This window comes from Buteo buteo, chromosome 19 (genome assembly GCF_964188355.1).
Source record: "Buteo buteo chromosome 19, bButBut1.hap1.1, whole genome shotgun sequence".
Classification (NCBI taxonomy): domain Eukaryota; kingdom Metazoa; phylum Chordata; class Aves; order Accipitriformes; family Accipitridae; genus Buteo; species Buteo buteo.
The window spans coordinates 9121305-9136603 of record NC_134189.1 but is presented as its reverse complement, the minus strand read 5'-3'; the positions used below and the strand labels follow the sequence as shown (position 1 = coordinate 9136603).

Sequence of the window (15299 nt, the reverse complement as noted above, 5' to 3'; positions counted from 1 at the left end):
ACTCTTAAAACACAAAGACAAGTGTGCTTTCATTTTACTTTAATATACAATTGTATTAAAGCAGTAGCATCTGGCACACAGCACTCAGCCTGCAGTGCTGTAAATGGAACACTGATGACTTTTTTTTGGGGGGGGGGGAGATGCCATCAAGTTAACATGCATTTCTCAGAATTTTCATTTGCATTTTTAACCCCTTTGAGACTAGCCAAATCAGCCACTTCCAATGGAAGTACCTTGCACATTAAAATAGCCAAATGGCTTATTAGTCTGGTGGGGTTAATCCAGTCAGTGAGGTCTCACGTGCCTTGAAAAGGCCCTGATAAAGCTGGTAAACACTGGCTCCTTTGACGTGAATTCTCATTGTACTGCTGCATGGAGCATCTGTTCTCTCATTCTGGGATCACAGAAGAACCGGAGTTTCCGGGGTAATAGCTTCACCTCCACAGGCATAGCTTCATACTCCTCATTATCAATGCCAAAGGATCCCTCAGTGTCCTGTGTACAGATAACAGTGCTGATCAGGGTTAAACATCAAACATGTTAGTTCAGCAATGCTGTAATACCGATTACCTGATTTTGCTAATAGACTACAATTGAACACTTAGCTGAGTCTTAAACAAGATGTCCCTTTCCCTATGCCTTCCAGCCCATTTGGTCTCAACACCCCAGTGACAGCTATCCTTCACAACACATAATATATTAAGAGTCTGTTGCATAAGATGTTACCTCACTTAGTTGCTAATTGGTGATAATTAAATGATAGGGGGCTTTAATGACCCACATTGTTTTTACTGAAGGATTCTTTGCTATTGGAACTACAATTATATGCACTTAGATCTTGGTCTGCCAATGGTGACACAAGCTAATCTGCAGAAGTGCCTGTTAAATAACACCTATTAAATCTGTGTTACAAACACCTTTTGGTATTGTTTTACTATATTGATCTGAAACGTGAGATGCAAAGTAATTCATGGGTCAGGAATTACTCAGCAGTAGAAGTGTTTTCTTTAACGTTGATAAAGTCACCAATGATTAAAACCATTCATCAAAATGGCAGGTTGACTTTACCTAAACAAATTTGGTGACTGCTTTGCATGTGCTTGACTCAAGGTAGGGCTATGTTACATGGATACGCAAACTAGCTCCAAGTGAACTCATACACCAGAACAGCACAGGTTAGAGAAAATGGCATAGGTTCTGGAAGTCAGAGGTACAGCAGTCCACATGGATCAACATATCCCGCTTCTCTGCAAAGCTGGTGAGACTCATCCAAGCTGCCTCCAGTTCCTTCATCAGAGGTAGGTCATGAAGTCGAACAGCACTGCTTTGTGCCATGCACACATACTCTGAAGATCTTAGCAGCAGCTGCAGTATGAACAGCTCATTTTATACCACAACCTTTACTTATGGCTCAGCTGTACTTAGCTCAGCACTCCAGAGTATTCTTTCAGAATCACAAAATTGCCATGATATGAGTTTGATGCAAGTATTGGGATGCTGGCTAATCATGACATCGTAATTCATGATTTTCACTTGGTAGGAACAGATTTTTTTCACCTTTTGGCACATTCTATTCTCCCTTAATATAGAATTATTTTGCTGAATGATAGATCACTTGAAGATAGAAATTATCTATGAGACTGATTTCACATCCTTGTAAAAACAGGAAACTGTCCTCCCCAAGGCCACAATAACAGCATCTTCTTCTAAGAGGCAACAAAAGACTAATCTAAATTACATAGGTGGACACAGTTTTGGCTTCTTTTTCAGCCTCATCTATTCTAAGTTTTGAGACACTTCCCTATAGTGATCTGAGCCCCACTGCCTTGTCTCACCCTCCTTGGTCTCCATAAAGCTTCTAATATTTATCTTCTTCTCTACAGCACAACCCCTTCTAGGGTAAAACGTACACGTCTTCAATACCAAGGAGAAGGTGTGCATATGCAATACACCTGAGTAAGAGACCCTTTACAACCACCACCGCGGTCTACATAAGAGGTCTGCTGCTATTTACTGGCAGAATGAAGCTCCCCCTCTGGTTTACAGGCCACTTGGGAAATTCCGGTATGTGTCTCTTGGCCAGGGACTCAGCTGCTGCACTGAGGAACTGAGCGTCTCACTGGCAGCATAATCAAGCTCCCAGATTTGGAGTAGGGATTTCTTAATGTGCAGCATCAACTGGTATGAGGGAATAAAGTGACAGAGTTTTCCAGCTCCCTCAGCTTCTCACCTCTGGAAGTTGCAAGATGCATCTGCTGGCTTGGATGTACTGACTCCCTTCAGGGCACATATGTGGATCACGCATCTTCTGACTTCTGTTCAAACCAAAAGAGAGGTAAGGTAAGGAGATGTTTCTCTCGGAAACAGCCATCTTTAGGGATGACATGTCATTGTGGGTTGGTAAATCACTATGTATTTGGTAAAATTAGAGGTTATGTATATATACAAATATTTGTGGGTTTAACTGTGAGAAAGTAAAATAGCGACATTCCCTGTTCTGCTACAGTCAATACATATCAGTATGCACTGACAGCCTCCAACCAGCTTCCACTCTGAGGCTCACTGAATATATTTGAACATACAGTTTTGTATATTTGAACATATAGCACAGTTTTGGGCTCCTCACTTACATGCTGAAGTGTACAATTCCTGCAATGACTACCATCTCCTCATATCCCATGCACCCACATAACTTACCAGCAACATAAACAACTCTAAGCCAAAAAACCTGATATAATTATAGTTATATTGAACCACCAAAATTACCAAATTACCATCTAAAAACCAAACCAACCCCCTCCTCTTCTCACATCAACACCCATCAGCATAATGTTTCTTACCAGCTGCTTTTATATTATTCTTGTGAAGAAACCCCCAGATCATCATTTTATCCGTTCCAAATAATATATCCATTTTTGTCAGTTACTCTTTCTTTTCTGGTGCCTGTGAGATTCTTATTTACATAGTGTACTTACAGAAGTGCTACTTCCCTACTTCTGTGGATGTCAAATGGGAGCACATAGAAGGCAGCTGCCTGTCTTAGAAAGCTGGTAATACAAGTGGCATGTGGTCTTTTTCAAGACTTAGGTTGCTGTCCTGTCACTGGATCAACGGTTAAAGAATAGCGCGTTGCGATTCCTTTTCCCAACATGTGCTGCTGCAGAGTAAGCACAAGCTCTTGGGTACACTGACCTACCTCTGGCCTCCTGACTGAAAACACATATAACCTTTTGGCTGACCTTTGACAAAGGGTAAACTGCACCCCAGGCAGTAACCCCTCAGTTTGGGGCCCTCTCCAGACAGACAGCAACACACAAATAGCAAAGGGGATAGCAGAGAATTACAGTGTTAATGTATCACAGCTCTCAAGCATGGCAGAATTATCACAGAAATTCCTCCAACAGGCAATGCCAGCTGTCCCCAACTTTTCTGTCTATTCTGTAGACTGATATGAAAGAAGACTGTATTTAAATATTTCCCAGGAAAAGATGTCACAAAAACATGTCAGAAACTCCCTATACACTAAGCCTTCTATGCCCTGAGGAATGCAAGCGCCTCTTAAAATCACAGAAAATCCCAGAGAAAGAACACAAGAAGAGAGGGTTGAAACAGGAGATGATAATCAAAGACAAAGGAAGAAAAGCTAAGATACCAAAGGAAAGGGCAGGGAAGGATGGAAGCAATATTAACTGTGGAAAGTTTGGTTTTAATCAAATATGTATATACTAAAAGATTAATGAGTGAATGTGAGGGAATTAAACATCCTCCCGGCAATATAAATTATAAATCATTGATGGCATACAATACTGTCAGTTTATACAGTGCTGTACAAACAAGCAGCAAGATTCCCTGCTTAAAGTTTAACCTGCTTGAAGTTTAACAGACAAGGTCCTAGATATTGCACCCTGGTAAGCAAGTAGATTTCTTTGGTCCATGAAGGAAAATGAGGCTCTATATAGATGCAATTATGGGGTCAAGGTAAGCTCAAAAGAGACAAGACATGGAACTAAAGATCAGCCAAAGGAGAATGATAGAGGCAAACAGACACAACTCCACTTGCAGTGATTGTCTCTCCAGTGACCCAGTATAAAAGGATCAGAAATCACTTCCATTTGATTCCACTCCTTACTCAAGGCAAGACAGTAAAGTGAAACAGAAGCAAGACCAAAGCCTAACAGCAACAGTTTCAATGGATTGTTTTATCCCACTCCATATGCTGAATCACAAAATACAGGCAGAGAAAGAACCACACCACCTTCTGCAGATAACCCACACAATTTTGACCTAGTTTTCATCTCCAGAAGCGGCCAATGTTAAATGATTCAGAGTAAGACTCTCTAACCAAAAAAAACAGTCTTCTGCACCGTAGCTGGTAACTGTATTTGTGCCCTGGAGTGACAGCTCTCCATGCTTTCATATACAGAATCTAAGCTGGCTACCAGGATGTGCATTACCAGTGCTACACCTTCCATCCCCTCTCTCTTTCCCTCCAGCACTTCTTAGTAAGCACTAGTGTGTAACCCCCTGTTCTACCCCCACACTATCTCAAACATCAGCTCTACCCCTGCTGCAGATGTTCTTGTTCACAGAAGTCTGATCCACAGCCGCAGGGTGCTTTTATACACCTGGGATGACCTACTCCTTCCTTTGAAATCCAACAGCAGTTGCTGACCAGCACTCTGATGTACTCCCCACCACACACTGCCTGAGCCTGCATGGTAGTTTCCCACTGGATGTGTGGCTTCCTTTGTGATCCATCAGTTCTGATCAGCTTGTGTCAGTACCCTCTTCAATATAAAAAAAACCCCAACAAAAACCAAAAACCCTTGATATCTGCACTGATAAGGTATTTTCCTTAAAAACCTTTTCAACCCACCAAATTCTGGTGCAGTTTAAAACTACACATTAAAAAAGAAGAAAATCGAAAGAGATTCTTCACACATTTCCAAAGATAAATCCTGTTGGTGCTAGGCAATGGGGAGCCCCTAATAACTGGCTTGATTCAAACCTAGCTGCCAAAGGGCATTGTGCGGTGGAGAGCTTCTCCGAAGACCCTGATTTTGCCTTGCAAAACCAGGGCATGTTTTTTCTGTTCCAACTCCTCTCTGTAGGACTAACAAGTCCTTCCTGCTGCTCCCCCACCCCATACACCCCTCTTTCTCTTTCTTTGTTACCTACAGACTTGTAGGCACTATTTAATCAAAAGAGTTTGTTTCTTTGAACTTTGCTTGAGCAGCGGCTCAAAGCTTTTGGTACTGCCTCTAATTAGCTCTAGCCAGCAGGGCATGTTAACTCTCATCAGAGGCTTTTTCTGCATGACAGTGTAATTGCAGTCAGAAAATGAGACATACTACTGTGTGAAGCATGTCCACAGTCCACACGGGAGACATTCTTTACAGTGGGTGTACACTCGAATACCCTTTCCTTAAATCACACAAATTAATCCACATTTTTTCTGCTAGCAAAGTGTCTAACAACCCAGTGTAGCATCTCCTTTGCCTCCCTCCTTTAAGAGGCCAGATTTGTCTTGCTGCTAATGGGAAAATCTCCTCTTCCTTTCCTTCTGTAGCCTTCAAAGCAGATTTCAGTCCCAAGCAACTTATGGTCCACATGGGTCATGCAATTTAAAAGCAGTTGCAGGTGGTAACCTGACCTACCACATATGCATAGATCAGAAGATCCTATACCCACTGAGGCTGGTGGGATGCTCAAATAAGGGGCCTGCTGCTGCTATTAGTATCATAAACAAGACATACATGCAGGAATTATTAGTATAATGACAAGCAGGTAAAACTATGTTGAAATCTTCCCATTGATTTCACTAGAGGGAGCTCTAAGACTAGAAAACAGTATTGACAAAGTAACATGCAGAACAGCATTCAGATTCAGTAGGCAAATCTGTTGCTGGTAAAAACTGCACTGAAGATGCAATGCATTTGCTAGTGAGACTGTATGGAGGAGCTGGAAAAAGCAGCTCAGATTTGTCTGGTGAGAGATCAGAAGGAACAAGAGCATTACAAAGGAAGCAATACATGTTCACTTTTTCTCTACATGCTGCTGCTTCATACCTGCAGCCTTCTTACTCCACATGCAAGCAGCACCGACACATTAAAGTCCCTGTTTAAATTCACATCTTCCAAAAGTCCTTCCAGCTCAAACCTAATTTCTTACAAGAGTTACTGAGTCGAGTCAAGGGAGGTCTTCACTTAGAAGTAGGGTCTGTCTAATCAGAGTTCAAAAATTCCAGGTACCACTAGTACAAACATATCAGTTCTGTGACCCGCCTCTCAATCCACTGAGCAGCTAGGGCTAAAACATTCTGGGGATAAGTCTGTATGGCTGTCTATAAAACTCGATTATGACAGTATTACCCAAGTAACACCGATCAATAGCAATGGGGAAAAAAGATGAAAGGTATAACAAACTCAGAAGCTAGGAAGAACTCCAGGTAGACTGCTCTGTCTCGTTTCCAGAAAGAGAAAATTAGTAATAATTTTAAAAAACAAAATCCGTAATCCTCATGAAGCATACTGACTGGTGTCCTTTGCAGTCCTCTGCTTCTGAATTTTGTAGCACAAGATCAGAGAAAACCAGCACGCTTCTCAGAATTAGTGTTCCGACTCATACAGAGATTCTGTCATCTTTTTGCAGCCTTTCCATACTCACCCTCTGTTTACAAACTGTCCTTTGCTGACTGTATCTGCTTCAATGCAAATATCCATGAAGTCTTCAGTGCGCTATGCAAAAAAAGATTCAGAAATCAAGCAGTTAACATTTCAAAATGCCACACCCATGATACTGCCATTATGTTCACAAAATGCCCAGTCCTTTGTCCCACAAAAGGAGGCAGAAGATGCATTTCATGCTTTTTTCCCTCAGCTCGAGATCTGGATTATAAATTAGAGAGAGTAATTTCTCATTGATGACTATTCAACAATAAATACCACAAGAAGTGAAATAACGATTCACACGTTTGGCTTCTTGCTACATTTCACACACTAAAGACAGTAATAACAGATCACTTGGGTTTACATCTGTTCACAAAGATTTCTCATCAATGGGTCTTTCATGAATTTAAGCAATAGTAAAATGATGCAACATTTGGCCCCTAAACACTACAGTAAGAGAATTTTAAACAATACAAATTGGAAGTCAAAATGTTCTTGATATCATTCCTTTAAACTCCTTACGTAGCTTCTTTTCTATTCACAGCCTGCCCTTAAACAAAGTATATATTAAAGCTTTTGCCGGGAAAGCAACTTTGATTAAGACGCAATTCATTTTTTATTTATTTGTTTTAACACTTCTGTCCTGGCAAAAGTCCTAGTGCAGATGCAATCAAAATGACAAAAGTAAAAATAAATGCATCTATTAGTACAACTCATTTTATTTCTTTGCTGTATCTGCAGAGGTAGGCTTGGCACTGTCTCAGCTGCACCTGTATTGGCTTTATCAGCTTCTCTTCAACAGGGCAGCCTAGGCATGAATCTGAGGTGAGACAGAAAGACAGGAGTGGCTGACAATACTCAGCAGATACGCCCTGGTATCGACTCAAGAGAGCTGTTGTTCAGCTTTGATAGCTACAGGGACAATGGCTTCAAGAGCAGGAGTTAAAAGCAGTTACAAGGGGTCCACATCTGTAGAAAAAAAACAAGATGCAGTATCAAGATACTTCCAGCTCTAGAAACAGAAAAGTATGACTGCCTTAACATACACTTGTCCATTTCTCTAAGCTATGCAAGAGACCCGAGAACCCTACATCATCTCATTGTTCAATACCAGTATTAAAGTGCATCTTGAAGGCATAAAGGAGAAAAAAAACCCCAAATCCAACCAAATACCAAAGGACATAAGGGCTGGTCTGTGGCAATGAGATACTTTTTCAGTTCTTGGTAGGTCTGTTTTTACTTTACGTCACTGACTCCAATCCAGTTCAGCGACCAAAACCGTTCTGTTCAAGTGCCATCTAGAAACCACTGAAAAAAGAAATACCCAAATATTAGCTTCTGTCTAGCTTCTGCCATTACTAGGACACTCATGGTCCAAATCATAAGCCACTGATGAAGAAGAAACTAAAATTTACGTGGCACATTCTAAGGAGAAAACAGAAGGAAACTTTAAGACTCGGTTTGCCTGTTTGGTTTTTTTTGTCTGATCCTACAGAGATAACTTATCAATATAACACAAATTTTCAGGTTCTTAAAGACCCTGAATTCTGAGCAGGAAACACACTACAGTAAGTTCAACACCTCCTGTTAATCTGGGTGTAGTGGCAGTGGTTTCCTGCAGCCATGAGGAAATAATGAAGAGCAGCTCACCAGTACAGGATCACTGTGTTAGCATTTTCCAGTAAAATTAAAGACTGACATCTATCCAAATAGCTTTCACAGCAATAAAACTGCACCAAAACACAGACGTAAGCCAAAGACAGGTTTTAAAACAGTGAATGAACAGCATGAGCATGCTGAGAAGGTTATGACAGGAACAGTTCCCTTGCTCCCTTGGTTCTACTCTTCCACAACCACCTGCATTTCCTGTCCTTCAACTCAGTGTAGCCTCTGTCCTTTCTCTGGTCCCAGTTCTTTTTAACATTTTGCTCTGCAAGCCAAAAGAGAGAGAAAAAGCCACAATTCCAGGCAGACATTCAGGCTCAGCTTCCTTCAAGCACCAGCTGAAAAAACAGAATCATTCTCCCATGGGTCGAGAAGGAAAGTAGTACCTATTTTGATGCTTTGTTTTCTCCTGGGCAATCCTAAAGCTTCTGTTTGGCTAGTGAAACCTTCTCATTGCACAAATTCTTCCTGATCCCACTGCATCCCAGTTTTACATGGGTCTCCAGTGCTTTTACACTAGCTTTGAAACTTGCCCATTCCTGGATTCAGTCATGGGCCCCTCCCTGCATAGGGTAGTAAGTTTTACTCATATAGACACAAAAATGGGAGTTTAGCAAGAAAAGAAAACTGTGTGGGCAAGCAGCATTTAGAATCCAGTTATACTGTGGTCTTACTGTCAAATCAAGCTGCCTGTTCCGAGTTGCAATGGAAAGCTCAATGGTGGATAGCTTCAGTTCTTCCCAGTCCTCTGGGGTTACATCCTGGGGGATTTCTGCAAATCAAGAAGAGAAGATATCATTAAGTGGAATCTAATTACACAGACCATCATTTCACTCCTATGAAGCGTGAACATCGATGCCAGCCACAAAAATCACTCTGACCCATTGTGACCACTAGCTTTGTTTCTTTTGAACTTCAAAATCTTAAAAAAGGAAAAGAGAGCCTCAGAGTACTCAAGGAAAGTAAAAAAATACCACCAGCATTCACACAGTAGCAGGAAAGACTATCAAGCATATTACATGACAGCCCTACGAGTCCTTATGCCCAGGGATTAACTGATCTCTTGGGCTAGTATTACGGGAACATTTAGAAAACGTATGAAGCACTGCTACCAAAAAAACAGGAATTCAATGTTCAGGATGCTGTGGTAACATGTATTCTCTAGAGAAGGAAACTTCATGGTTCAGTTGTCATATACAGGTCACTTAGTTCATGCTTCTGTCTGACTCGCCTCTGCTAGCCAAGAAGGAATGAGAAGGACTTTGCATCATGCCAGCCTGCGCAAAATACACGCTCCCCTTCCTTCTGCAGTCTGCCACGTGAACTGTATAGCTAACACCCCAACCCAAGAGAGGCTCACAGAGCACACACAAGAAAATTTATGTTACAGAAACTTAATGTACTAGGAGAAACTTCAGGCTTCTGCATGGCCCAAGTTTTATTGTTCTATTTTAAGTAACACTTGTTGCTCTGTGTCAGTAACTCCCCCCACCCCGGAAAACAAGGGCTGCTCCTCTCTTGCCAGCTCACTAAGAAGCCATTCTACAGGAGGAAGCCTTCAAGAAGCTCACCCATAAGTGCCAAGTATCACCTATGGTGGCTTCCATAGCAATGACAAGTAACTGTGAGCCCAGGGAATGCCCTGGGTTCTTTACAAAATGCACTTTTGTTCATGAGACCACAAGCGCTGGCAGGACTACTCTGTTCCTCTGTTCCATTTCTGGCAGATACCACTGTAAGTATCTTGACAAAGTCACAGTTTTAATACATAATAAATAAATAACAATAATAATACTAATATAAAAATGAGAGAGCAGAAAAGTAAAGCAGACATCCCCCGCCACAATCTATTAAAAGAGTAAAACTTGCCTGTGAGTTTATGCCAAAATACACACACCTCACCTTTTGGAGGAGATGACCAGTACAACCGAAGTCGTCTGTAAAGCCTCACATACAAAGGAGGTCTGGACGGTTTCTCCTCTGGCTCTTCTGGAGGTCTCTCAGTTGGACCCAGATACATGAGAGCAGCTTGACGTTTCTGAGGCCATTCCTTGGATTTACATGGAAAGAAAAGACAGAAGATAAAGGGACTCTTGTTTAGCACCTACCTGTTTATTCTGTTTAATCCTTTAGTCTATTTATTCTGTGCTCCCAAGTACTCCTGCAGAGCTACCCAGATCCCACCAGTGCCTCAGCCTACTTTATGGCTCTCCAGCCTCCAGATTCATATGCGAGATGACATTTTTGCAGCTTGAAAAAGATTATCCACACTTCCCAAGTCTACTAATCTACTCCTTCCCACACAAAAGTGAGGTATTTTCCCCTCTATAAGCAGAGGGTAAAGGGATGTTTTCTTTGTCGCTGATGCGTGGCAGGGTGACACAGCTGCTTCTGGCTGGAGTGAACAACTAAAACTGGCAAGGTCAACATTAATGTCTGAAAACACAATTGGTTTCTGCATGGCACAAAGGGAACCTCAAAGAGCAACCACACAGCTGGGTCTAGTGCAAACAGACAAAGACTACAGTGCTGTGTGCAGCCAAGGGGCACTAAAACCTAGCAGGCCTTTGTTCTCCAACAACTCAAACAATCAAGATCTGATCTTATAGTCAGGTGCTTATAAACAGCAATACAACAGGTCTTAAGGCAAGTCAGGTGAGCTTTATAAAGCATCTGAGGGGAAAAAAAACAAAAAAACAAACCCACATTATTCTTGGTGGTATTTCAGATTCCAGTGCCAAAAATTGATGGAATACAGAGGAGCCTTAGCTCTGAAATACTTCCAGATGCTGACAAAGTTTATTTCCTCTCATTTTGTTTTAAAAATAATTTCTGAAATGCTCAAAATGTAGGACTTATGGAGGGAATAATATGACTGTTTTTTAAATATATATACTAAAACAACCCAGCCAAGAGCCCACATGTACTCAATACAATTATTTTTCTATGCACAAAACTCTAGAAGTAGTTTTGGATCATATAGCACAGGTTGTTAAGCTAATTCACCTCCCACCTCTGAGAGCAAGGAAAGACTCCACTATCATACTTGCATAATAAACAGGACAAACAGAGGTTGTATCAGCAGGGCAATACACAAACAGTAAGTATTAATGATTAAAGAGAAAAGCAGCAATGCTGTGATAATTTAAGCCAGTATATTTTAGAAGAGATGGTAACAGTCATAACAATGCCCCTACAAACATCAGAGGTGAGCTCTCTCCCCTTACACTGTTTTCAGCTACAGGTCACCCTGTTTCAAAGGACAGCTACAGCAAACCCAGAAAAGATGAAGTGCACAACAGCAAAGACAAGCCAGGAAAATATTAAGCTCAACAGGCTGGAGCCATTTCTTATAGAAATTAACAAAATGATAACATAAGAGGCACATAAAGCAATGAATACCACAATTAGGTGAGATCAGGTAGCAACTTTTCTATCTTAATAGCAGAAAAAGGGGGCACTTCTCTTTAACCTTCAGCAGGTTAAACAGATCTTTTTAATGTACAATGAATAGCTCACCAGTGAAATCCACTATCACTACCACTAACAGAGGCTAAGGACTCAACAAAAGCGAGAAAGGAGCTGGGGAAAAGTGAAGAATAGGTTTCTATCTAGAATGCCAGCACACAGAATCATCATCTCAAATTTCATGGGAATGAGAGGGAGAAAAAAAAAAAAATCTTTCATGGACGCATTACAGTTTAACTCCCCTTTACAGGAGCTTCCTATAAAGGAAGCATTGGCACAATCACAGACAGCATGGCTGGACTGCACAATCTGATCTATTGTACCAGCTCCTGGGTATTTCCACAGCCTTTCAGGAGGCTCCTTCTATGTTCAGAGAACAGGAAAAGCATGTGAATGAAAATGCCTCACCTTTCATGCAGGTCAAATTTTAATCTTTCCAGGATCAACTTTAAGCAACAGAGAAGTTTAAGGTGAGATATAAGCTATTAATCTTCAGGTTCATTTTACTACACATGGAAGCCTGATTATCAACGTGCACGAGCAGTCTAATTATAGACACTCTGCCAGACTAATAAATCAGAATGAAATGTTACCATAAGAGAGACTGTTGAGAAAAGGTGACAGAGCACTTTATCAACACCACTACTGCTCTCCAGTTTCAAAGGTGGTTACTGGCTCCCCCTGGTGATCTTGCAGTAACAGATCCTCAGTAAAGAAATTGTATTTTTTTAAGTATTCCTCCTGCCCTTCCTCTCTTCAGAAGTTAAGTCTATCAATTGGTAGGTTTTTTTAACAAGTGTCACTCCCATTTTATATTGTTACCAGAATCTTTCACAAAAGCTTGCAGAGAATTTATATAAACATTTTTAATTTCCCAACTACAAGAACACTTTCCTCAGAAATACTCTTTACCTTAAATGTACTGAAAAAGTGAGCTGCTTTGGTTTTCAGAGGCCCAAGGTACCAGTACCTGAAAAAAGAACACAAATAGAACTTCTAAGATATCCAGGGGTCAATACTGGGAAAGGGAGAAATCTTCCATGAAGTCAGAGCACACTGACTTGTTTGCCAGTGGAGTTAGTGCTCTCCTACAACCTTCAGGTTTGTGATACTATCAGTTTCCACACACCACCAGCAGCTTAGCAGTGACATCCCTTTCCTGAGTTACAGGTCACCAAAATGCAGTACACAAACTTCACTACAGGCAGCGCAACATCTCAGTAGCAGAATTTTACCTAGTTATGTGACACAACTAGGAATGATCTACAGGTCTGTGGTCTAACAGCTGGTGGGATGCATCTCCACAATATGCAATAAAGAATGATGTTGGAGGAAACAAATCAAAATCAACAGCTTCAGTGACAAAAGAACAGAGCCAGCAAACATTCATTTGCCCCAAAGGATGCTCAGATCAAAATCAATGTTTTACAAAATAAAAATCCTGCCAGCTATAGAGCATTGTATAGAATCTAAAGATGTGACTATATTTAAGCAGGCTTAGCACACATTTTGATCACTGTCTTCCACCAAAGAAGGTCAACAAAGCACATTAAATACCATCAGCTCAAGAGTACTGCAAATCTAAGTATATCATTAACTACTAAGGCGTGCAACTGTCACACCACTCCCATCAAGCCATTAAATTGTCTGTAAAATAATAAAACCTCAAAAACATAAAACAGCACATTGTCTCCACCAGGACAGTGCTTAGCAGAGGCATAGTCAGACAAATTTCTGGAACTGTGGCTTATGGCTTAACTCCCTTTGTAGTAGGTGCCTTGTTTTTAGTATAAGATCAGTTGTACTGGAATACACCAAATGTTTATTTAGCCCAATAACCCATCTCTCATGGGGACCAAAAGCAGGTGGAGAAGTATAAAACCAGGACAAGCACACACGGTTCTTGTCCCAGGCACACTCTGAGCACACATTCATTTGTGGCTGAAGTGCTTTCCCAGCTGGGCACGTTTTCCATGCATTTGAAAACATTCATGGAAGAGAATGAGGTTTGAGGATGTTCACGCTGCCCCATGTACAAAAGATGCTGTCATCCTCCAGCACTGAGTCCAAAAGACTCTTACAAAAGGGAACTGCTGCAGGAAAAGATGTGAAGGCTGACACTAGGCAAAAAACAGAGTATGGGCAGGAAGCCTAGCGAGAGTGCAGAGGAAATAGAAGTGTACTTCCTTAATCTTGGGGCTGCAATTAGCAGGATAGCCTGCAGCATAGCCGAATCAGCACCTACAAAAGCTCCCAAGAATGTCCCTTGCTTCCCAAGGACAAACACCCCGACCATGTACTGCATCTCCCACATCACCTCTCAAACCTACTCAAATATCTCAAATATTTGCCAGACAGACTCCAGTGCTCTGCTACCTCTTGCTGACAAAGACAGCTCATTCACAAAACACGTGGTATTTCCTTGTACCTGTGCAGCAGAGACATGTGCTGCAATTCCTCTGTAGCAGTTTGAGAAGTGAACTGCTTTGGCCCTGCTGCTCCTTCACCGGATAGTGCTAGTCATTTGATACACAGACAGTGGCATATTAAATGTCCATTTGCAGAAAGCCCAACAATTATTAGTTTAGCATTCAGAGAACAGTCAGACAGCATGGTCCATGCCATTTCTGGCAGGAACTGAAGGGCATTTCTACTGCATCTGATGTCCCTTGTTGGAATTGAGTTACAGAGTCTGCGTGCGTCTTTTCATTGGCAGCTGATGAAAAACAATGGCCAATTACTTTACTTAGACTTTACTCAAGGGAGAGCTTTTCCCACTGATACAATGTGAATAAAGTTCCAGAAGTGGGCACCACAAGGCAAGCAGAAAGTAAATACTCAAAAGAACCGGTCAGCACCAAGTAAGTGTTTATTTCAAATGACAAAAATGCTGAAATGTCGTATACTGCCATGTGTGTAAGGCGAGACCTAACAAGAGTGGGTGACCCTGCCTCTCAAATGCCTACACTCAAAATAGACTTCTTTATAAGAGGGGGGTATGTCCTTTTAGGCAACAGATGCTAAAAAAGGTAGTTTCAAAAACCAGTATTTTCTTACTTGCTGACTTTAACTCCTGCATCTCTGTAAGATCCCCATCTTAAACCAGTCACTGCAAACACAGGCTGTTCTTTTGCTCCCTGTAAAGAAAAACAAACATTGTGAAATTGCTTTCTCTTATCTTGTTTCCAACTTTGTTTTTTGTAGCTAGAAAAATACCATTTCTATAGAAACAGATTTCTGATCAATCCCAGAAGTGAAATCTCACATAAGAGGTATGATAAATAGCTAATAGCAATAAAACTAAGCAGAATTTAAGCATTACACATTCCATCTGCTCCCAGAGAGGAGTGTAAGAGGTGAAGTTTTGAAGAGGTTGATTGAGTTTGACTGCACACCCAGCAATAGCCATTTCATTTTGTGGATATTGTCAGCCAAAAGCAAGGAGCTCTGCACAGTGACACTAAGTTCTCGCTGCAGAAATGTCCATTCTACAACATA

The 15299-nt window shown here is 41.2% G+C and overlaps 1 protein-coding gene across 1 annotated transcript in view; it reads right to left on the bottom strand.

Moving 5' to 3' along the window:
* Nucleotides 1-22: 22 nt before the first annotated feature.
* The window catches only part of AGK (acylglycerol kinase), a 37791-nt gene continuing 22514 nt past the window's right edge, over nt 23-15299 (bottom strand). Inside the window, exons 9-15 of the mRNA XM_075050777.1 lie at nt 14859-14938; nt 12714-12771; nt 10236-10383; nt 9008-9105; nt 6667-6737; nt 2231-2315; nt 23-495 (exon numbers count right to left, since the gene is read on the bottom strand). Of these exons, the coding sequence (XP_074906878.1) occupies nt 358-495; nt 2231-2315; nt 6667-6737; nt 9008-9105; nt 10236-10383; nt 12714-12771; nt 14859-14938 (678 nt within the window). The 3' untranslated portion in view covers nt 23-357. The remainder of the gene's footprint in view (nt 496-2230; nt 2316-6666; nt 6738-9007; nt 9106-10235; nt 10384-12713; nt 12772-14858; nt 14939-15299) is intronic.